This window comes from Alternaria infectoria (genome assembly GCF_024043175.1).
Source record: "Alternaria infectoria strain BMP 0036 chromosome Unknown scaffold_2, whole genome shotgun sequence".
Taxonomy (NCBI): domain Eukaryota; kingdom Fungi; phylum Ascomycota; class Dothideomycetes; order Pleosporales; family Pleosporaceae; genus Alternaria; species Alternaria infectoria.
The window spans coordinates 2334826-2356970 of NW_026250691.1; the positions used below are offsets into that span (position 1 = coordinate 2334826).

The 22145-nt window shown below is 52.9% G+C and overlaps 9 protein-coding genes across 9 annotated transcripts; 5 read left to right on the forward strand and 4 right to left on the reverse strand.

Annotated features, from left to right (window-relative positions):
* Positions 1-267: 267 nt before the first annotated feature.
* Positions 268-1703, forward strand: RNR2 (Ribonucleotide-diphosphate reductase (RNR), small subunit; the record flags this gene model as incomplete). Its single annotated transcript, XM_051493575.1, has 4 exons — positions 268-300; positions 364-603; positions 698-1031; positions 1081-1703. The coding sequence occupies 4 exons, from the start codon at positions 268-270 to the stop codon at positions 1701-1703; spliced, it is 1230 nt and encodes a 409-aa protein (XP_051356806.1).
* A 952-nt stretch (positions 1704-2655) lies between these two features.
* J4E92_002171 (uncharacterized protein) lies at positions 2656-5621 on the forward strand (the record flags this gene model as incomplete). Its single annotated transcript, XM_051493576.1, has 5 exons — positions 2656-2758; positions 2832-2971; positions 3031-3191; positions 3385-3931; positions 3981-5621. 5 exons carry the CDS (start codon positions 2656-2658, stop codon positions 5619-5621), a joined length of 2592 nt encoding a protein of 863 aa, XP_051356807.1.
* A 533-nt stretch (positions 5622-6154) lies between these two features.
* Positions 6155-7686, reverse strand: J4E92_002172 (uncharacterized protein; the record flags this gene model as incomplete). The annotated part of the gene is made up of 5 exons (XM_051493577.1): positions 6155-6575; positions 6628-6696; positions 6751-7138; positions 7200-7319; positions 7398-7686. 5 exons carry the CDS (start codon positions 7684-7686, stop codon positions 6155-6157), a joined length of 1287 nt encoding a protein of 428 aa, XP_051356808.1.
* A 945-nt stretch (positions 7687-8631) lies between these two features.
* Positions 8632-10224, forward strand: J4E92_002173 (uncharacterized protein; the record flags this gene model as incomplete). The annotated part of the gene is made up of 1 exon (XM_051493578.1): positions 8632-10224. The coding sequence occupies one exon, from the start codon at positions 8632-8634 to the stop codon at positions 10222-10224; it is 1593 nt and encodes a 530-aa protein (XP_051356809.1).
* A 142-nt stretch (positions 10225-10366) lies between these two features.
* J4E92_002174 (uncharacterized protein) lies at positions 10367-11833 on the reverse strand (the record flags this gene model as incomplete). The annotated part of the gene is made up of 1 exon (XM_051493579.1): positions 10367-11833. The coding sequence occupies one exon, from the start codon at positions 11831-11833 to the stop codon at positions 10367-10369; it is 1467 nt and encodes a 488-aa protein (XP_051356810.1).
* Positions 11834-12061: 228 nt separating this feature from the next.
* J4E92_002175 (uncharacterized protein) lies at positions 12062-12623 on the forward strand (the record flags this gene model as incomplete). Its single annotated transcript, XM_051493580.1, has 3 exons — positions 12062-12132; positions 12179-12229; positions 12284-12623. 3 exons carry the CDS (start codon positions 12062-12064, stop codon positions 12621-12623), a joined length of 462 nt encoding a protein of 153 aa, XP_051356811.1.
* A 359-nt stretch (positions 12624-12982) lies between these two features.
* J4E92_002176 (uncharacterized protein) lies at positions 12983-13832 on the forward strand (the record flags this gene model as incomplete). Its single annotated transcript, XM_051493581.1, has 2 exons — positions 12983-13459; positions 13527-13832. The coding sequence occupies 2 exons, from the start codon at positions 12983-12985 to the stop codon at positions 13830-13832; spliced, it is 783 nt and encodes a 260-aa protein (XP_051356812.1).
* Positions 13833-13986: 154 nt separating this feature from the next.
* J4E92_002177 (uncharacterized protein) lies at positions 13987-17702 on the reverse strand (the record flags this gene model as incomplete). Its single annotated transcript, XM_051493582.1, has 6 exons — positions 13987-14519; positions 14576-14690; positions 14743-15327; positions 16834-17018; positions 17076-17528; positions 17696-17702. The coding sequence occupies 6 exons, from the start codon at positions 17700-17702 to the stop codon at positions 13987-13989; spliced, it is 1878 nt and encodes a 625-aa protein (XP_051356813.1).
* A 409-nt stretch (positions 17703-18111) lies between these two features.
* J4E92_002178 (uncharacterized protein) lies at positions 18112-20449 on the reverse strand (the record flags this gene model as incomplete). Its single annotated transcript, XM_051493583.1, has 5 exons — positions 18112-18560; positions 18608-19150; positions 19197-19506; positions 19613-20057; positions 20283-20449. The coding sequence occupies 5 exons, from the start codon at positions 20447-20449 to the stop codon at positions 18112-18114; spliced, it is 1914 nt and encodes a 637-aa protein (XP_051356814.1).
* Between the last annotated feature and the right edge of the window lie 1696 nt (positions 20450-22145).

Here is a 22145-nt window from a genome sequence, read left to right on the forward strand (position 1 = left end):
GCACAAAAGTCGTGGTGATCGAAGCCGCACATGGATGAGATCATAGCGTCTTTTCGCGAGGAAGGCGCGTTAGTGGCTGGCCAAAGCCGATCGCCCAGTCACGTGCTAGCGTCTCGACGCGGATTTATAGTGAAGTCGCGTCTGCTCTTCGTCTCTCTCCACACCACAACCATCATCAGCCCACATCAGCGATACTTCTTGTAATCCTGACTGCACATTCACCTTTCTCTACACAATCCATAGCTTTACACATATTTTCTCTTCACAATGTCTGCTCTCGAGTCCACGCCTTCCAAGCAGGTACGTCGCGATACTTCCGGTACTTGCACCCTACAAGACGCGTCCATGCTAACGCGTCAAAAGGTCGCATCCGCGATTGACTCGCTCAAGATGAACGACTCGCCCGCAAAGAAGCTTGACTTCTCCCCTGCACAGAAGGAGAACACCTTCAAGCCCATCGTCGGCATCCCAGATGACTTCGAGGATGATCTTGAGGAGGTCAAGCCTACCGTCGCGCCCACGATCAAGGAGGAGGAGGCCGAAGAGCCCCTCCTTCAAGAGAACCCTGGGCGCTTCGTCCTGTTCCCCATCAAGTACCACGATGTAAGTTTCACTCCGATCTAACGCGCTTTACGCGTGACTAGACGCGTCAAACCCCACTTAAGCGACACCCATGCTAACGACATGTTCACTACAGGTCTGGCAGATGTACAAGAAGGCCGAGGCTTCTTTCTGGACCGCAGAGGAGATCGATCTCTCCAAGGATCTCCACGACTGGAACTACCGCCTGAACGATGACGAGCGCTTCTTCATCTCCCACGTCCTCGCCTTCTTCGCTGCCTCCGACGGCATTGTCAACGAGAACCTCGTCGAGCGATTCTCGAGCGAAGTACAAATCCCTGAGGCGCGATGCTTCTACGGCTTCCAGATCATGATGGAGAACGTCCACTCCGAGACCTACTCTCTTCTCATCGACACGTACATTAGCGAGCCCAAGCAGCGCCGCTACCTCTTCAACGCCATCGACAACAGTAAGTCATACCTACAACGCGTCCTGCAACAACATCTAACGTGTTCCAGTTCCTTGCATCCGCAAGAAGGCCGACTGGGCCATGCGATGGATCTCCGACAAGAACTCCACTTTCGCCAACCGTCTTGTCGCCTTCGCTGCTGTTGAGGGTATCTTCTTCAGCGGCTCCTTCGCCTCCATCTTCTGGCTCAAGAAGCGTGGCCTGATGCCCGGTCTTACCTTCTCCAACGAGCTCATCTCCCGTGATGAGGGTATGCACACCGACTTCGCCTGCCTTCTCTTCTCTCTCCTCAAGAACAAGCCCAGCCTCGAGTCTGTCAAGGCCATCATCACCGAGGCCGTTGAGATCGAGCAAGAGTTCCTCAGCGACGCTCTGCCATGTGCTCTGCTCGGCATGAACGCCAAGCTCATGTGCCAATACATCGAGTTCGTTGCTGACCGTCTGCTGTTGGCTCTTGGCAACACCAAGGCCTACCACGCCACCAACCCCTTCGACTTCATGGAGAACATCTCGCTAGCCGGCAAGACCAACTTCTTCGAGAAGCGCGTCGGTGACTACCAGAAGGCTGGTGTTATGGCTAGCACAAAGAAGCACGAGAAGGACGGCTCATCTACGCCCGCTCCTGAGCCCCAAGGCCAGTCCGGAGACTTCTGCTTCGACGAGGACTTCTAGACGCCTCGACTTCTTCTCTTGTTATTTATTTGCGATTTAGTTACTGTACAACACTTCGGACGCTTGGGTTTGGCACGGATGCCGGGCATCTTCGTTCACATACCCCCTTTGCATTTGTTGAAGTAACCACTCTTCGCACTTTGGAGTCATGGCGTTGCTAGCTAGCTGGGATGGGCCTCTTGGATGAGTGATGCGGTAGGATAGCTATAGTACGCGACAGCGATGGGATCAACGACTATCATTTTGAATAATCACGAATACAAACATTTACATATATACATGTCTCCACTACCACATCTCCATTGACGCGTGAAGGTCTTCATGATGTGACTCGTGCATGACGCGTGCAGCTTCGGTCCGACACGCCACGCGACAGCATGCGCTTGAACGAACCAAGCTTTGCCGATACCTGCCCACCTGGGCATATCTCCTACCACGTGGATTACTCGCAGTAGCCTTCATGCGCGCGACTTCCTCTGCAGATGCTACGCGCCGCCCAGGCGCGCAACCTTGCCCTTGGAAGGATTCGCTCAGGTACCGCCTGCTATGACGTCAGCCATGCGTGAGGCGTCCCGCGGCTGCCATCCTGTGGAATTGCCACAAGCGAGCTGTATACTTGCAGGCTGTCCAGCGCCATCTTCAGCTCTGCAGTTTGCGACATCTTGACTACTTACTTTTAACCAATCGCGCGCTATGGGGATATTGGTAATCCTGTCCCTGCATTTGCGTACAGAATTGGTGCACCAGACAACGACAGGCTAGCTCGTAAACATCCGCGACCCTCCGCGACAAAATCCGACTTTATCGCTGTTCTAGTGCAGCGTGCATATTCTATGATTACCACTTGAATCAAGTCGCAGCACGCAACTCCGTGTATTCAGCGACGGCTGTAAAGTACCATTGGATTGGGGTGGCGCCGGGGTAGATCCATGCCGCTTCGTGACAAGTCAACATGGCAGACACCGTACCCCAGATCAAGGTGACAGACCCACCTGCCGTTGGCAAAGGCTCCTACTTCCAGAACCAGGAGAACGCGTCTTCAACCACAGTAGACGGTACGTCGCACACCAGCACCCATTGTTGCAAGTCACATCGCAACTTGACAAATGCTTACTCCAGGATCCACAGGCCCATTGTCCAACAAGAAACTCTCCGCCAAACTTCGAAGCCCCACCACACCCTCTGCGCAACCGGCAAGCGATACACACAATGGATACATTGGCGACGGAGAGAGACTGCCCGAAACACTCATGGACCCGCTCTCGCAAGTATGTACAGATAAGGTTCGAGATGCGGAGACGGACGCTAATTGCGCATTATCGTATAGCAAATCCTCCAGAGAACGAATACGTCGCCCGCCGTACAGAAACTACGATCCCAGAACACCGAGCCGATCCAATCGCCAACGTCCCCGAACGAAGCGAACGCAGACAAGAAATTGAGTGGAGAGACGGCCCGCGACACAAGCGGCGGCAAGGCAGACAAGAAGTAAGTGCACATGGCCGTTCAATTGAGCGCATGGAGTGTCATATGGGTACATGCCAAGGGCTAGCGCGTATTTCGTACTGAGGTTCAGGACCCGCGTATCGAGGCTGAGCTCGCGCTTCGCTCTCCTGTTGGCCTGATCGTCATTGCCGACGCTAGCTCCAGGTGTGACCGGTAAGGCTGACTATGTATGTAGGAAAGTGTCATTCCTTAGTCGCTTCATCGGAGGCAACAAAAAGAAGAGCACCCTCGATGGCGCAAGCGACAATGGCTCTGAGGCAGACGACCGACGACCAGAGGGTATGGATGCCCAGCTCTATGTCGACAATCTCAGCTTCAGTCCGAAGATACCACATCCTCCGGCATACATCAAAGTGAGGACAAAGTTTAAGAAGGAGAAAGAGTTTGACCGTGTCTTCTTGGCGCAGGAGTTACGCTCCGGATCGGACAAGAAGAGTCCCCCCGCTGCTGGATCAAACCCTGCGCCTCAGTCTGGGTCAGCCGCTACGCAGAATCCCATCTGGGCTGTTGAGTTCAGCAAAGATGGGAGGTATCTTGCTGTTGGTGGTCAGGACAGAGTCATCCGGGTGTGGGCCGTGATTGACAGCCCAGAAGGACGCCGCGCACATGAGAATACCGAGAGCGATTCGCATGCCCAACTCAGCGCACCAGTCTTCCAGCAGAAGCCCGTCCGCGAATACCAAGGACATACGTCGACGATCCTGGACTTGAGCTGGAGCAAGGTATGTCGAATTTATGTGAGGCATTGATGCATTAGCTGACACCTATCAGAACAACTTCCTGCTATCCTCTTCCATGGACAAAACCGTTCGCCTATGGCACGTTAGCCGAGACGAGAATCTATGTACATTCAAGCATTCCGACTTTGTTCCTTCTATTCAATTTCACCCTACGGACGACCGATTCTTCCTAGCTGGATCGCTTGATGCCAAGTTGCGACTATGGAGCATCCCCGACAAGAGCGTGGCGTTTTCGATCACTGTTCCAGACATGATCACATCAGTAGCGTTTACACCCGACGGAAAGACATGTATAGCTGGTACTCTCGGTGGACTCTGCATGTTTTACGATACCGAAGGATTGAAGTGGCAGGCGCAACTCCACGTAAAGTCGACTCGCGGTCAGAACGCGAAGGGCAGCAAGATTACTGGAATCCAAGCGACATACTGGCCTCCAGGAAGCGAGAGTGGCGAGATGAAGCTCTTGGTATCGAGCAATGATTCGAGGCTGCGCATCTACAACATGAAAGACAAGACTCTAGAGATGAAGTTCCGTGGTCACGAAAACAACTGCAGTCAAATACGAGCTACCTTTGCTGATAGCAGTGGACACATTATCTGTGGAAGCGAGGATCGGAAAACGTACATTTGGTCGACGACATCTACGGCAGAGGGCGAGAAGAGGAATCATCGTCCGGTGGAAATGTTCGAAGCTCATAATTCTATCACGACGTGTACTGTCATGGCGCCAATCCAGACACGGCAGTTGCTCAGCGCATCGGAGGATCCCATCTTCGACGTCTGCAACCCACCGCCGGTTACGCTAGTATCAAAAGCCGAATCTGTCGTTTCATCACGGGCGCCGACAGAGGCAGGAGCAGCCCTTCCAACACCCGCACCCACAGATGCCAACTTCAAGAAAGCTGCGGAAAGCCCAGCTTACGTTGCCCGCTCGGCACATAGAGGCGGCAACATCATCGTTACAGCAGACTATACCGGAGCGCTGAAAGTGTTCAGACAAGATTGTGCCCACCAAAAGCGCATACGGCTGAGCGAACAGTGGGATACAGCATCCATGAAGAGAATGTCGGGTATTGGACGACCCAGCAGCATCATATCGCGGACTAGTCGATCACGGCGGGACAGCGTGTCTACGCAACCACCAAATGACCGGATCATGACATGGCGACAAAGCATATCGCACGCCAGCTTCGACTCAACAAATTCCCTTCCTCGCCGCAGCGCCTCACCTCGAAAGTCACTAGCCGCTCTAAGCTTTCACTCGACGCCCCACGAATCCCCCGTCCTGCATCCTACAAAAACGAACGATACTTTCGACACCAAACCCACGGGTACACCCAAGACATCCATATCGATGGACCGCACCACCACATCTTTACGCAGTGCATCACAATCTGAAGCATCGTCGCCGCTCAAAGAGCCGTACACTGTTACTGCTGACCCGGACGACGAAAACGAGTCACAAGGGCAAAGAGCTAGTTCTACCAACCCTCTTGCTTTGTACAACGGCCAGAGCTGGCTCTTCTGGACGAATCGCGACAAGAGTGCGCTCACGGCTGGGAACAAAAAGGAAGCGGAAAGACCGGATTTACTGGGTCGCATGAGCACGCTTAGCCAGATTAGTAGGCTGACGGATGAAAGAAGTGAGGGGGAGGTGGATGGCAAGAAGTAATGCGATGTAGGCGTTCGTGCGTGTATGGGGTTTGGAGTTCTGCAGATTACAAGTCTTTGGTGTCAACTCGTCGCGCACAGGGTTGGGTTGGAAGTGTGTCGCAGCACAATGAAGTATGCAGATGAGAAACAATATCCAGTCACTTTGCAAACTTGCACGAAAAGGTCTATATTTTGCAGCTCGTCAGGTGTCAACACCAAATTCACGCTCCAATCGTATGAATCATCACGTCACCAGGTATGGAACACTGAGATTACAAGGTTTTATTTTTTCGATTTTTATATTGTTTTCTGGTATTTTCTATGTTCTGATGTTTTTGTGTGGTTCAAGCATGTCACTCAAAGTCGGCCATGCTCCATGGAACCAAATCAGTGACCAGAAGCTCAAACACCATAATGGCTGATCATGTCCGTGTCCAGATCTGCTGTTATAGTCCGCGCTATCTCATAAATTTGCAGGATCGGACAAGCAGAGTCTACACCTGCGACGTCATTCTCACTGACATGATAAGTCATGTCGAGCGAGCGGGGAATCTACTGGACAGTGGGGATAGCAGGGATAGCAGAGAAGGCCGAGGCGAAATCAGGGACATCGGTGATGAATTCTGTGGCAGTGGGCCTGACAAGTTGGCGGCGATGACTGAAGAGGCGACGCCTATCGAAAGTAGCCGTCTCGTACTCGGGGTCCCAGTCTGAGAAGGTCTCCGGGGCGATGATGGGCGTGGTGAAAGAAGAAGCAGTGGCGGTGGGAGTAGTGTATGTGGTAGTCTCCATGACGGGGTCCCAGTCGCTGAATGTCTCGGGAGCGATGATGGGGTAGTCGAAGGAGGAGGAGGAAGACGGCGTTGCAAGCACGTTCTTGGCACGAGTCATGGTCGCCAGCGTGCTGGATGCGACCGAGGCAGATTTGTCGCTGGGCAGGCAGGCGGCGAAGTCGTCGACGATGTGACGGATACTGTAGTTAGGTTAGTTAGTATGTGTCAAGAGGAAGGAAGTGAGTAGCTTACCCGTAAGAGTCAGTCTCGGAGATGTCAATCTCATCGTTACCACGTAGCTGACCGACGTTGGTAGCGAATCTGCATTCCAGTCAGAGAAAGGTCACAGTAGATACAGTTTGTGGGTGAGCTTACTCGATGGGCCAGTACTTGGAGAACATGGCGCAGTGCTGGACGACGGGGACGTTGTTGCGGCGCTGCATGTACGTGTTGACAAAGTGGCACTGGCGGCCCGAAGCATCATTGGTCTCCTCGCAAGCGGTGATGCACCTCTGAGCATCGAATTTGCCGTCTTGCCAGTACCTCATGCCCATGTAGGTGTCCTCACCGTTGCAGTCAAGAGGGGCTTCGATGGCAGCACCGAGTGCGTACGCCTCAAGGGCATAGCCTGCAGGGACATCGGGCGTGACAACGTCCTTGACGTAGGCATTGGCGCCGGCCATGACGACTTGGAAATTCTCACGGGTCTGGCCCTCGTTGATGGCGATGTTGGGGAGGATGGTGCCTGACCACAAGTCGCACTCTGTGAAGGTGGAAAGGGAGTTAGTTCATGTCTCACATATTCTTCGAAGGAAGAAACGTACTGATGTGAGTCGTAGACTCAGGGTTGGGGCAGTGGGTGCCGTGAGGCGCATTGGCGGGCTGGCGCTCGAAGAAGATGGTGAAAGCATTGCACTTGGCGTCGTTGTCGCACTCGGCAGCACCTAAGGGTGGTTAGTAAACTTGTTGAAGCCATAACGCACTTTGCCATGTGATGCGCTTCGGCACAGAGTTGTACTTACACAGGTCGGCATCGTACGAGTCCATAGTCACGTAGTGGACGAACTGTGATGGTTCATCGTACGTGGTGAGGAGGTTGGAGTAAGACTGGACGTAGCCAGGGGGAGTGACGGCCGATGATGCAGCATCGGAGAAGAGAGGGTAGGCCTGAAAAGCCTCGGGGGTGTCCGGGAAGACTTTGGGGCCAGAGCCCGAGACGAGAGGCTCGCAAACCGACTTGTTGCCGAAGTTTGCGAAAGCGGTTGCCATCACCATAGTAAGAAGTCCGAAAAACTGGACTAGAGAGAACATCTTGTCTTTGATGTTCGATTTGTTGGTAATAGATGGAGAGAGAAGAGATGAAGAAGAATGGAGGAAAGAGAGGGGGAAGGCAGTATCTATATGGATTCAGCAGGAGCTGTGCTAGAATGCTAAGACTTAGATTGTGGTTGAGGACGGAGGCAAGTATCCTCTATTGCCCTTGTTGAGCTGGGTCGTGCCCACTTCATCCATATGCTGTAATCGCGAGGCCTCCTTCTCAAGAACAAATTGGTGGAGCGAAGTGCCCAGCTTGTGATAAACGCGCGTACTGTTGAACCTGAACTGCTTCTCATCGTGAGCGCTGAGCGGTAAATCAACATAAGACGGCCTAGACGCGGCTTTGTTCTCCATATTGTGGACTGGGTTCCATATTGTGACTATGAAGGAAGGAGATCGTGTCTTCTTTAGGCACATTGCTGTGGATATTCGCGCAATCTTTTCTTCAACAATTGAACCTTCAAACGCGTATCGAGCTCTGCGTGATCCGATTAACGAGAGTCAAAGTCATTGAGATACTGCAGATCTGTTACAATTATGTAAGAGTTCCTACTCTACTGAGCCGAGACCTAGGAATGTAATGGTACGAGTGGATTGTCAGTAGTACGGGCACGCTTGGGGTGTGATCTGAGCATTGGAACGGAGCACATGCGCAAAACATTCACCAACGCCTGACCTGGGCCTGAAGATCGTGGTGGATGTAGAAAGCAAGGAGGCAGCTCAAGAGCGGAGGGCATTAGCTCCACTAGCTCCAGACCCGCCCAAAAACGTCATAGTCTCAACCAACCAGCGACGACCAGACCAACCAACATAGTACTCGCGAATAGCAGCAACAACTTGAGCAAGACCCTCTCAGATTTTTGGTCACGTCTTCCCTTCTATTACGAAGGTTTCCACACCCATAACCAGAAAACTAGAGATACGCGCAATCCTGCGGTCATGGGCCGCACCGAAAAATCCCAGGGCCTTGCGCCACCCGCCGTGCGCAAAGATATCCGAGCCAAACAAGCGCGGCACGTGGTGAACAAAGTAGTTCCTGCAATATTGGCATCAAATGCAAGAGCTAGGCGAGGTGCGGACGGGAGTGAGCTTATTGCGAACCCGGAGCCGAAGGGCACGGTGGGGCAGGATAGTAAGAGTAGGGTTGGTGCACGTGTTGAGGGTGGTGAAGATACGGGCTATGTGAAGAGGAAGGGTCAAGGGAGGCGGAAGGTCAAAGGTGGGAAAGACGACGTTGAAGAGGAGGAGGCAAGGAACGGTGATGTGGGGAGAGATGCTGGCAAAGGAAGGGGAAAGGGAAGAGGCAAGAAACGTAATGGTTCTCTCGACGAAGGGCTATCAAATCTCAACTTGAATAGTACTGCTACATCAACACCCGAACCATCTAGAAAACCGCGATGCATACGCATGGTAACGACGGATGCTCTCACAGCTGCACATATGCTCGCCAACCCCTCATCATACGATGCCAACACGACCACAATATCAAAGCAGCCGTCGAAGAAACAACCAAACCCATGTATCTTGAACATGGCCTCTCCCCTCCGTCCAGGCGGCGGTCTCCTAACAGGCGCCACTTCTGCCGAAGAGTCCCTTTGCGCACGCACAACTCTGCTTCCTTCACTCAAAGAAACCTTCTACCGCCTCCCCGAATACGGCGGCATATACACACACGACGTGCTCGTTTTCCGCTCTGCTCTCCCTCTTGGCGATAACGCCGGTGAGCTCTCTCCGACTGAGCGCTGGTACATCGACGTCATCAGTGCGGGGATGTTACGATTCCCTGAACTGGAAGGGGAAGAAGAGAAAGAGAAAAGATTGAGCAAGAAAGATAGGGAGATTGTAGAGAGCAAGATCAGGAGTGTATTGAGGATAGCGGAACAAAAGGGGGTTAAAGCGTTAGTGCTTGGGGCCTGGGGCGTTGGAGCGTATGGGAACCCAGTAAAAGATATTGCAGAGGCTTTTGCGAAGGTCTTAGGTTGTGTTAGCTCTCACCCTTCATCTGGAGGCAAGAAGAACAACAAGTTGCCATCGACTGGTGCTGAGACATTTCCATCAATCGAGAACATCATCTTTGCTATTCCCCAACGCAAAGTCGCCAACGATTTCGCAGCTGCGTTCGGCGGCAAGATCGAAGTCGAAGATGGCCCTGGAGCTTCTGGCGACGATAATGACGAAGAAGATGACGAGGAAGATAAGGTAGCGGAAGAGTTGAGGAGCAAGATCCAAGAGATGGACGGACAGATAAGTAAGGTTTGGAACCCGGATCTGAAAGCAAGGCTCGGTACTATCCTGGACGGGTTGAAAGCGCAGTTGAGGGAGAGGGAGGGGACGCCTCGGACGGGTAGTGTGGATGATGAGGAGGAAGATGAGGACGGAGACAAGGACGATGATGAGGATGAGGGAGACCCGGAAGACAGCGATGAGGCAGATGAGGATGAGGATGATCAAGATCCCAATGCGCACAACCAAAGGATACCTGGCAAGAGAAGAGATACAATAGATGACAGCGACGACGATGATGAAGATTAGATGCGCCCGTACGGAGCGGAGTTCTCATCACTAGAGACGATCTTCAAGACGTTGCTACTAAGAATACATTGGTGGGTATCTCAAAACTTCTATGTGCTCGAACTTTTATGTCTATATATAGCAGATTCCAATGCGTCAACACTCAAACGGTTGCACTGGCAGCACTCGGTTCTTCCGGCACAGCTGCTGATTTTGTGTCCTTGGTGCCGTTTGTGGGTGTCTCCTTGTTGGGCTCATCGTCCTCCAACCCCAGCTTCCTGAGGTCCACGGCCAAAGGATCAGACTCGGCTGTGCTTTCTGTAGGGCCTTCGTATCCAGGTGGTGGCAACGCCCATTCAGGCAAGCCAGTCTCATAATCCCACTTCCCTTCCTCACACCTGTATCTGCGCGCGTGCAGGTAGATACCCAACTCGTGTACACCAGGGTCGCTGTACAGGTCTGTATCGCACACTTTGCATTTCTCCCCAGTCATTCGCTCCGCTTTCCGCTTGTTGTATGCATCGACCATCTCGTCGTGGTATGCGACTGCGTCGGCGACTTCCTCCTTGCCCATGCGCGAGAGGCGGGACATGATGTCTTCGTCGTCTTCGTCTTCGGATTGTCCGCGGCCGAGGGCAGGGCCGAACACGCGCTGGTTGGCGTATATGGGATCGTTCGATATGGGATGGCCGAGGAACTGGAGGTGGACGCGCAGCTGGTGGGTGCGGCCTGTTACTGGCATGCAGCGCACGATGGAGTAGCCGCGGAGTTTCTTCCACGGCTGACCGTTGGGGCCTGTTTCTCCAACCTGATTGTCGCCATTGTTCCCGTCGTCTTTAGGTGGGTAGTATGCCAGTCTCTTGAAGACCGTCTTCGCTTCCTTGCCGTTTGCGCGCACGCGGTTCAAACCGAGCTTCGGGCTGATCTGCAGGATAGGCTTCTCGCAGAGGATCTCTCCTTCTGGGAACTCGCCCACCACTCGCGTGATGTACTCCTTCTTGACCGTCCTCCCTCTGATCTGTGCGCTCAACTCCTCTGCCGCCTGCTTGTGCTTGCCAATGAACATGATGCCGCTGGTGAGTCTGTCCAGCCGATTACACGGCAACGGGTTCCAGGTATAGCCACGATCAGCCCTCATGATCTCGATGATGGAGTTGAAGTTGTAGCGGCCGGCGGGGTGTACGGGCATGCCGGCGGGCTTGTTGATGACGATCATGTTGTCGTCTTCGTGGACGATGCCAATGGGCTGCGCGGTGCACGGAGGCTCGTGGCGGTGGAGGGTGTGGGATATGACATCGCCGTTCTTGACTATCGTCTTCGTGCTCGGCACTGGCTGGCCATTGATAACTACGCGACCCTCTTCTATGGCCTGCTTGTAGTACTCGGCGGGCCGGTCGCGGAACTCGCTAGAGAAGATGTCGAGAATTTCCCTGCCCCGCCATCTCTCCTTGCAGAAGGTGTTGTATGTGAAGTGGTAGGGCGTGACCTTGCGCAGGCCATCTTCGAGGTAGTATGGGCGCGGCCAGGGATCGCAGGGCGTGATTGCGACGGCGGGGGGTTCTTTCCAGGGGAATTTGTCGTCGGGCAGGGGCGGGTATTTATCGCGCGGGGGCGAGGGCACTAGGGCCATGGAGGGAGAGCCTGTGCGAGTCTTGGGCACAGGCAGGCGGCCCTTGGAGGCGAGGTATGCGAGGATGCGCGGAGAGGGCGCCAGAATCGCGGGGGAGAGGGGTTGAGGTGCGTGTGGGAGAATTCCATGCTGCGCAAGCCGAGGCTGATGGGTGACGCAGCCAACTAGCCGGCCATCTTCATGTCCGAGACGCGTCTGCCTCCAACACCAACCCCAAGCAGAGACAACATGGCACAGCAGGCATTGAAGTCGCGTACACGGGGCGACTACAAGTTTCAACTCGAATACAGGACAAGATGGTGCGTGTCCCCGCGTGAAGCCCTCCTCGGTACTGACAGTAGGAAGGAGCGACAATGACATGTACCACCACATGAACAACAGCGTCTATTACTATCTGTATGTCTTAAATACCTAGGTATATCACGGGGTAACGATACTGACTATTGGAAGATTCGACTCAGTAGTCAATACATATCTCATCCAGCACTGCTCACTGCATCCGCCTACCTCCCCACAGATCGGCCTCGTCGTACATTCGCACTGCGATTACCTCGCCCCTGTCGAGTTCCCCTCCGTCGTAGACCTCGCGTTACGAGTCAACAAGCTTGGGAAGAGCTCCGTCACGTACGAGATCGGCGTCTTCGAAAGGGGTCAAGACGAGGTCAAGGCCGTCGGCGAGTTCATCCACGTCTTTGTGGACCGCGACAGTCGCCGACCTGGAAAGGATGGTATGAGTGAAGATCTCAAGGCCGGGCTGGAAAAACTGTTGGCAGAGAAGTCGAAGCTTTGATGGATACTGGAATGGGGCTTCGATCTGTGCCCACAACAACACCCACGACCCAGCCATGTTGGCTGTATGGGGACCATTCCTACAGTCCTTGGAAGAGAATCCATCACGATCCGCCATCAACCGGAATCACACCAAGTATCAGCGAAGAGACACAGGCGGGGTATCGGTTAGCCATACTTCGGCAATGTATACCCGATACTCCAATCCTACATTGCGTTCAGTTGTCTCCAGCACTAGAGATGGCGTTGCAAGACATACCTCCTCACACCAAAGTCCAACAGTCCTTGTCGCATCGTATTGCCTTCCCCTTCATTCCACAGCTTTAATTCTGAGCTTGGACACCTCAAAGACACAACACCATGTCCACCTCCGCAATCCAAGGCCCAGGCATCCTCTTCGTCCGCTCCCGCATCTCCCCCTCCGCCCACGACATGCTCTCCGAGCCCACTTTTCTCGCCTGGTACGACAACGAGCACATCCCCGAAGTAGTCTCTACATCCGGGGTCGACTCTGCTTTCCGCTTCATTGATATCCACAAGTCCTCGCCTATTGGTAACGAGCAGGACCCAAAGCCGTTCCTGGCCTGCTATCCCATGGAAGACTTGGCCTTTACGCTGGGTGATGAGTTCAAGAAGATAGGCTTCAAGAGTAGTGCGCTGCCCGGTAGTGGTGTGATTTATGATTTGGCAGATATGGATGTTAGTTACCTGGGTATTGTGGGTAATGCCCCCAAGAGAAAAGAGGGCGAAGAAGGTCGGCCGAAGTATGTGATCACGTCGGGTATCCGACCAGAGAAGCAGCCAGCAGAAGAACAAGTCACTGCGTTCTTCCAAAAGGTATGTAACCCCCGTACCACCCCAGTCATTATTTTATGTAAACTCTATACTGACATTAATATCCTAGCAAACCTCGACGTTCGAAAGGTCACCGCAGTATATGCGTACACTTCGCTTCAAACTCCTCTACGCGAGGACTAATGCGCAGTCTCGCGCTCTCAAGGGCTTGCCAACGACAGATGAACCGCATCCCGAGCCGTCGAAATGGATGGCTATGCATGAATTTGCGGGGTTACCAGATGACAACTTCGTGAAAGCGCTGGATAATGATGCGAGCAAGGCTGCTGAAGAGGGTAGTTGGGGTGAGACGGAGGTTGAGACGTTGGTTTGGAAGCTAGATCGTGTGCATGGAGATGGGAAGTTATTTGAGTAAGATCTCCTCAGTACTGAGTTGTATACGTCAGAGGCTGTTTTTGTACACTGAATGCTTCAGAGATCCTGGAATGTATAGCACACCGAGCACTACAAATGTTCTGTCTTTTCCTTCGAGATACCTCGTCTTTCTTTTACGGTACGAAAAAGTCCGCTCAATGTCCATGTTCATGTCCATGCTCATGCTCATGATCATGTCCATCCCCTTCCTTCTCATCCCACGGATGCCCCTCACCAACACCCTCCCAAGGATCGCCCTTCCACGTCATCCAGGTCTGATGGCCCCTAACATTCGCCTCCAACTCCCCACACCTCCTCTGCTCCCAGCTCTCTTTACCAGCTACAACAGCCCAATGTTTCTGCGCCCTACCCGCCCAGTACTTCGCCCGATCCTCGATTCCGAAACTACTCCACGTGTACGCTAGGATCTCTTCGTACTGGGGTAGTTCGGTTAAGAGACCTTCCTCTTCCAGGTGCTCGATGAGCTTGGGGAGGAGGCCGAGAAGCTGCGGTGAATCTTCTGGGTCGGTGGGTAGAACGGATTTCAGGGCTTTGATCTCTGAGAGGCGGTCGTTGGATGCCATTGTTGCGTCGTCGTCTGCGGTGCATAGAGGGCAGGTGCAGGTGAAACCGAAGTTTGCTTCTATAGACTTCACGCGACGTCGACGAGCACGCTTTTCGAAGCCATCTGTGGAGTAATTAGATACGTCCTTCTGTTGAATTCTTCGGCGGATAGTTACTTACAGCTTCTCGTAATCTCTTCGCCGGGCTTGATGTCCTTGAGAGCGAAGACTTCGAATGAGAGGGTGTAGTCGTCGAAACGCCATAGAGTGTTTGGTCGACAAGCATGATTGATACGCTGTATTGAAGTTAGCATATATTGAAAGGAAAGTCTATCGGTCATGACTTACCGCAGCCTCGGGAATAACTGCCAAAAGCTGGGGCAGCTCATCAACCCATGGCCATTTCACAGCAATGCCGTTCGTCACGACGATGTCTTCGACGGTGCCATCCACATTAACGTCCAATTTCTTGACCATCTCTCTAGTTTTTGTCGGCAACTGATCGACTGCCTGCTTCAAGACGAGCTGTGGCCTCGGCATCTCCGGAATTTCCAGTATCTGCTTAGCGACGAACAGCACAGGAGTCTGCACAATCAAGCTCTCGCCTGGAAAGATCCCGGCGATATCTTTCTTTGCAAACAACCCTTTGCCCTTTTCTCCTGCATATTTTACTTCCCACATACCCATCTCTTCACCCACTTGGCCTTCCATGCCTCCGATGCTCATGCCGAACGTCTCCATCGTTACACTAGCCGCGACCTCGGGGCTCACAACAAAGCTGATTCCGCGACCGTTGTTGTAGTTGGCATTGGTGTAGGCACAGAATGCCTGATGAACATCTGATCCTGTGCTCTCGTTCTCTTTACTGGGTAGTACGATGTCTACGCATGTAGGGTGATGCGTCCATGGAAAGGTATCGGAAGTGTAGCCATCCTGGGCCACGGGACAAACTGTTGAAGGTTTATTGATAAGACCATCTTGAATAACGGGACTGCGTGCTGTGTAGAAAAGTTCCGCCCTGGCAGTTGACGCGCATAGGAGTGCGGTCGAGACAGCGAAATAACTGGGTAGGTGCCGTCGCCGCGGCCATGTTGCTGTGACCATCTTCCAAGCTCTTTACTCTCTTATCTATCTGTCCGAATTGATGCCAAAAGGAAAGAAAAATCAGAGAAGCCAGACGTTTGCATCTTCGACGTCGGAAGAATTAGTCGCGCGAGATAGGAAGCCACGTTTCACGAGTAATCACGAGTAATGATCTCCGAAACCCCTGTTGCTGAAACGTGCTGGCTGCTTGGCGGTTGCGTTGCGCCTGCATCTAGATTGTCTTGGGGATGCATGAGGCCAGTGAGGTTTGGGGCTGTTACCGTCGTTTGATGAGATAGATGATCCGGCAGAGTGGCTGATGTGGGGATGACTAGCTTCAGCGCCGGGAAAGTCGGTTGAATGGCGTACGTGAGCTGTGAGAACATCGCGCCTTCCTACGCTACATAAGCGAGGTCGTCATCCGACGGATCACGACTTTATCGTATGATATTCATGGTATGCTTTGAATCAATTTACTACGGGTGCGATACTTCCAACGGATCCCACGACTGGCAGGGGCAACATGCGCACACTGTGAGACTGCACCTTGAAGGCTGCATTTCAACTAGATCGTGGCTTGCGCAGGCCAAATTTACACCAGAGACGATACCGTGCAGCACCTGCCATTCTGAGTAGAGCAAAACTGCTTTCAAGCCTGATACCAATCGTGAACTCTAACAAGCTTCCAAACTGCTTGCGACACCCGAAGCAAACCCACCTAAGTATAACGCACGAGCTGGAGCGCTGTCCATTCGGAGGAGTCTGAACACGCATTTAGCACCCTCATAATCCACTATGCCATCAAGCGACCCACTTCATGCTCGTATCATAGAGCTCATGGATGTGACCTCTAATCTCACGATCCAAGAGAAAAACCAGCTCGCGAGTAAGTCGTCTAAGCGTTGCGGTCCCCTTCCGCAGACGCCTGCCAAGGTACTACACAAGAACTAACATGACCAGATAACCTACGCTTTCTCATCACCGTTGTTAAAGGGCATGCCGATACCGATCCACTATCTTTGAATCTGGCTCTAGAGTGTAACCGTCAGGGCGGCTTTCGCATGTTCTTCACTCGCGATGACCATTTCATCTTGGGGAGGATCGCGAATACGCGCGACGGGGCATTGGATGGGCTAAGACAGACGGTAGAGGGCTTAATCGATGTATCTAGGACCCGTATCCCTGTTACACTACTGGTTTCCTAAGGCAGCTTACATTCAGAGATAAAAATGCTGAAAAACACTCCTGGTTTAATTGGCACTATCAGACGAACCCTATCACATCAATTCCTACAACTCAGTCTCCCTGCAACCTCGACATGTACTACCCCCGCATCTTGCGCCTGTGATGCTCTACCAAATCATTCTCCAGCACCATAACAGCGTCGAAATGATTCTCCCCGACAGCCTTCGCGATAAACTTCTTCTCTCCCTTCCCATCCACATATAGGCTCGCCTCCACGGAATCTCCGGCTCTACTGCTGACGATCAAGAACTCCTTCTCATCCCCGACCCCGAAATCAGGTTCGTATATGGCGCGACCTAACACCTCATTAGTATCGTCAAACACCGCCAAACTTGGACAAACGCCAAACTCACCGACAGCCATCTTTCCCGCTCTCGCTAGCCAAGCCATAGCGAGCGCCTCTCGCTTATCAGGTACCCTCTCACCCTTCTGCTCCGCTAGGTTTCGTATATCCCGCGCCGTCTCCTCGTCTTCCTTGTCTCTCTCCCACTCCAGCTCGCATTTGATTCTTGGTCTGATGTTCATGCCGCGGTCCATATCGGAAGAATTCCATGTGAAGTGCTCATGTTTCCAGTCGTGTGCTGCTGTTCTGAAAGAGCGGTGTTCGCGGGTGCGAGCGATTTCTGCAGGGTTGTCGACAGCGCGGATGTGCGTGAGATAGTGGCTAGATGACGACGGTGGTAGGACTTTGACGGTGATGTGGTATGTTGGTGCGATCAAGGCTGCGCCGTGGAGTTGTGCAGGGCTGGTTGGCATGATTGCGCTTCGGGTGTTGGGGAATTTGCGGCGATTGGAGATGTCGGGATCTGCTAGTAGTCAAAAGTAGTTGGATTGGTGAGTATTAAAGTCAGAAACTCATAGTAGCCACATAAATAGTCCGCCCAGTCAGTGAATTTCATTCCTACTAGCCGGCTGGTGAAGTGTCGCAAACGCTATGCAAACGCTGCTTCAGCAATGCACAAGCTCGCACTACAGGCCATGTCTGTTTGACAGCTGAAAAGAGCTTCAAGCATCGTGTAGTTTCACATTCCATGTCCCACCTCTTGAAGTTGCGAATCGCGATGCTTGCTTGACAATGATAATTGCGGCGTAGAAAGGAGAGGATCATTTCACGCGACGCGTTATGTGTATTTGACAAAGCAAGTTCTTAGTCAAATACTAGACTGTCTGTAGGGTTGCCTATTGCGGAAAGATACGTCCTACAGTATCTTATATAGAGGATACTCATTCCTCACGGAGTAAAGAAAGTCGTAATGACATATCGTGTAAAGCCGTTGAAAAACGTTCACCAGTTGCGATTCTCAGAACCTACGGGTTATGCCAGTCCCACGACGTGCCATCATCTGAACCAGTACTCACGCCATTGGGAAAAGCTACATGGGGAAACTCCTAGTACCTGCCGCCTGGTGGCGGTTGGCCATACTGCTGCTGACCTGGGTATCCACCGGGGCCTCCTTGGGGCGGTCGCTGCTGACCATACTGACCTGGTGGAGGTGCTTGTTGACCGTAGCCTTGTGGAGGTGCGCCGGGTGGAGCACCGTATCCTTGAGGCGGATGCTGACCAGGTGGAGCACCGTAACCCTGGGGTGGCTGCTGTCCATAGCCTTGCGGCGGCTGTTGACCATAGCCCTGGGGTGGCTGTTGGCCGTAACCTGGAGGAGGTGCGCCATACTGGCCGGGTGGTGCGCCGTAGCCGCCAGGTGCAGGGTTGCTCTTCTCGTCCTTCGAGTCGTAGCTTCGATCAATGGCACCGAGAAGAAGCTTGATGATCCAGAGATCGGGTGTAAGATCGACAGGAGGGTTTGCGCGCATCATCTCTTCCTGTTCGTTCTCGAAGTCTAATTCTGCGTTAGCACAGGTCTAGTTTGGATCGCATGAGACTTACTGGACGTGCAGTCAACCATAGGGCCAACCTCGGGTTCCTCATCGAGTTGACTGAGGAATTTCCTTGCGGTCACATCGTTTCCTACCTGAGCAAACTCGAAAGCGACAGCACCGCGGCCGTAGGGCGTCGACTGGAGCTGTCTGTAAGTCTCCTTGATGACCTTAAAGATCTCGCCGGAAGGCTCTCCCGCTGGCTGCCCATCGGTGATCGCAATGACCAATACTGGCTTTTGCATCTGTCCTGAGCGTGCCTTTGGGAGTACTATCTCCTGGATGACTTTCTTGTCCATAGAGGTACCCATGGGTGTGAGGCCCTTGAAGTTGACGCCACGCATGATCTCTGCGACCTGAGCCTCAGTCGCGACGCCATCTTGAAGAGGTCGACCCTGTTGGTTGCGAGCTCCCGAAAGATCGGTGTTCATGCAGCGGACAGAGATGCCATCGTTGTCAAAGAGAGTTGCAGCGAACGAGACTCGGTCCAAAATAAGGCGCAAATCTGTGATACGGCTGCCTTCCTCTTCGAATTGCATGGATCCACTGTCATCTAATGGGTGTCAGCTTGGTCACGATTCTCGAGCTGAGCAACTTACCGATGTATAGCACGATGTCGTAAAGCGCTAGCTTAACAATGTCATTGGCAATCTCCTTCTGGATCTTCCAGCGCGAGATGACTTGATTGATCTTCGCGGGCGCTTGTTGAGCAATCTGGTCGATATGTTGGCAGATTGGGAAGTTCTGGAGGCCCTTCTCTTGGATGCAGGCTTGCAGAAGCTGCTTGTAGCCCGCGATCTCAGCTGGTCCGGCCTGAACCTGTTGGGGAGGGGGCGGGCCGCCGCCATATCCTCCTTGTGGTGGAGGTGCGCCATACTGGCCCTGCGGAGGCTGTCCTGGTGGTCCACCCTAATATCACGTTAGTCTCTGCATAAATCTGCGCGGAAAGTCACTAGCTCTGCGTCTTTGCTCATACGTGGGTTTGAAAATCGAAAAAATCTAAATTAGTACGAACATTCGGTTGGAAAGTGGGCTGCTGGCCGTAAGGTTGGCCATATTGCTGCGGCGCCTGTCCATAAGCGGGTTGCTGTGGTTGACCCCATTGGCTTTGCTGCTGGTAAGGCTGTTGTGGTGGTTGCTGTCCATACGGCGGCGGGACCTGTGGCTGATTCCATTGCGCGGGGGGCGCTTGACCTGGTTGTGGGGACTGTGGGAATGTCGATTGAGAATACGGAGATGAAGGCTGTTGTCCTGGCGGTGGTGGCGGGGGTCTGCTATACCCTGATTGCCCTTGTGGATACGGAGACGATGCGCCGTAAGGAGTTGGGGCTGCCGGTTGCGCAAAAGGCGACTGCGGCGGCGCATACGAACCAGGACGCGGAGGCATAGGAGGGCCAGGCTGTTGTTGTTGTGCATAAGGATTTGGCGCCTGCCCGGCGTTGGGCTGATAGGCAGTATAGCTAGATGACATCTTGCTTGATAGAGGCATGTGTGGCTAGGTCCAGGAACAAAGTGTGGCGGAAAAAGTCCAGAGTGGATGCCGGGCGTGCGATAATTTATTGGTGCCAAAAGCAAGTGGAGAACTAGGGAAGAGGCTTGCGAATGCCCAGTCTTAAGTGGCGGGTAGGGAAGGGCGATGACGACGCAGAGCAAGTGACAAGAGAAAGAAAGAGCTTTGGGCTTACCCCGGGAGCACCGGCACCTTGGGCACCTGGATACGCTTGATACTGTGGCTGTCCAGGCTACGTTGCATTAGTGAATCATTGCCAACATTACTCTTCACTTGAAGACTTACGTAGCCGCCTTGTCCACCGGGCGGAGGATAGCCAGATGCAGCCTGAGCCGCCTGCATCTTAGATGCGAGCTTCGCCTGGTTAGCTATGACGATGGTGGGGTGGAGGGGTAGCTAAGGAGCTGGCTGATAACATACACCCATCTTGCTATTTGCGTGTAAGGGTTCTGGTACGTGACAGAGGATTGAGAAAGTCGGACAAGGCTGATTCTTGAGATAGGAATTGACAAGGTTGAGATGGAAGGTCAGGTTATAATGTATGCCTTGCGATGTTGGCAAGAGCCGAAGCTGACGCGCTTACCTGCTAAGCCCCCGCCGGTGCACCGACCTAGTCACGTATTGGTTAACGCCACATGGCCATTGTTCATTGCACACCAACACCGTGGCTGTTCGTTATGAAATGTGGGAACGCGTGAGGCTGTGCCTTCGGGTAAAGTGACGAACGAGCGGGGCATCATCAGGCAACCGGATTTTGTACCAAACATTCTTGAGGCATGTGACGCTGCCGGCCAAAGACCCTGCTGCGCCTCTGCTCCATCTGACTGACAGTTACAAGTGCATCTACATTCGTATAGCGCCCGAAGCTTACAAGGCGATTGATGCGCGTGGTGCTCTGAGTTGTGTAGCGTTGTTGCATCTTGACGCGCTCATGTTTAGATCGTTAAAGCACGACAAACGTCCAACTTCTCGACTTACGCCGGTGCATCTTGATACTTCCGCTGCTTCAAGCTGATTTTTCACGGTGTCACTGGCTCAGATTTCTAATTCTGCTTTCTGCTCGACATCTATGGTCTAAGAGTTCAAAGTATGTACAGAACCGCGATACTGCCCATTACCTACCTTCTTTGGTAGTAATTTTAGATCGCTCCAAGCTGGTTTCGAAATAGTTTTCTCTGATACCCACACTAATTTCATAGCCGTCAAGCGTCTCAGGCTCGGTGGATCTCTCACCACGCTCTGCTGCGAGCGCAGCTCCTAGGATCGTACCAAGTTGAGCCTCATCTAGCACGTTCACTCGACGGAAGTCCATCAGACTTGGGAGATTGCAATACCTGAAGCGAATATCCTTGCTTGGAGCTGGGTAACGAAGGCTTCCGTAATTCAAGATAAAAGCAATGCCCTGGACTTCGTATCTTGTCTCAGGTGGGGTGCGGTGGTAGTCTTTGTATACCTCTAACACCAGGGCGTTGTGTAAATGCGTTGCGCCAGCGAAGACTGCAAGTCTTGTGCCCTCGGCCGAGATTTGCTCAGCCGAAAGATACGTTATGGGATGAGTGGCCTCGCCAGTGTTGCCTTTCTCCGCGACTTGCTGCATCGAGGCCCAGCATCCTTGTGTATTCTTGCTGATCGCGCAAGACATTATGTCTGCTATACTGCCATAATTTGTTCGATGGGGTCTGTTGCGTTCAGTCGCTCGATGCTGCGACTGTTCGTTGAGAGCATTGATAAAGGCTCTTTGAGACAAAGCCACGGCGGCTTCACTGGAATTCACCAGCCGGCTACCCAACCAGCGATACTTGAAGAATTCTTTGAACGCAATCATACGTTCCGGTTCTGCTTTAAAAGAGTTTACTGTCCTTTGGACCTCCGGTGGTAAGGAAAGCTGAACCCCTTTCTTAGTATGATACCAGTACTCGTACCGATACGGAAGATAGAGTACGTCTGTAGCGTTGAGGAATTGCAGTGATGCAGTTATCTCAAGTCCTCGAGCGAGTACAAAGCTGCTATCCCTAGTACCTGGTGCCACCTCAAGCGC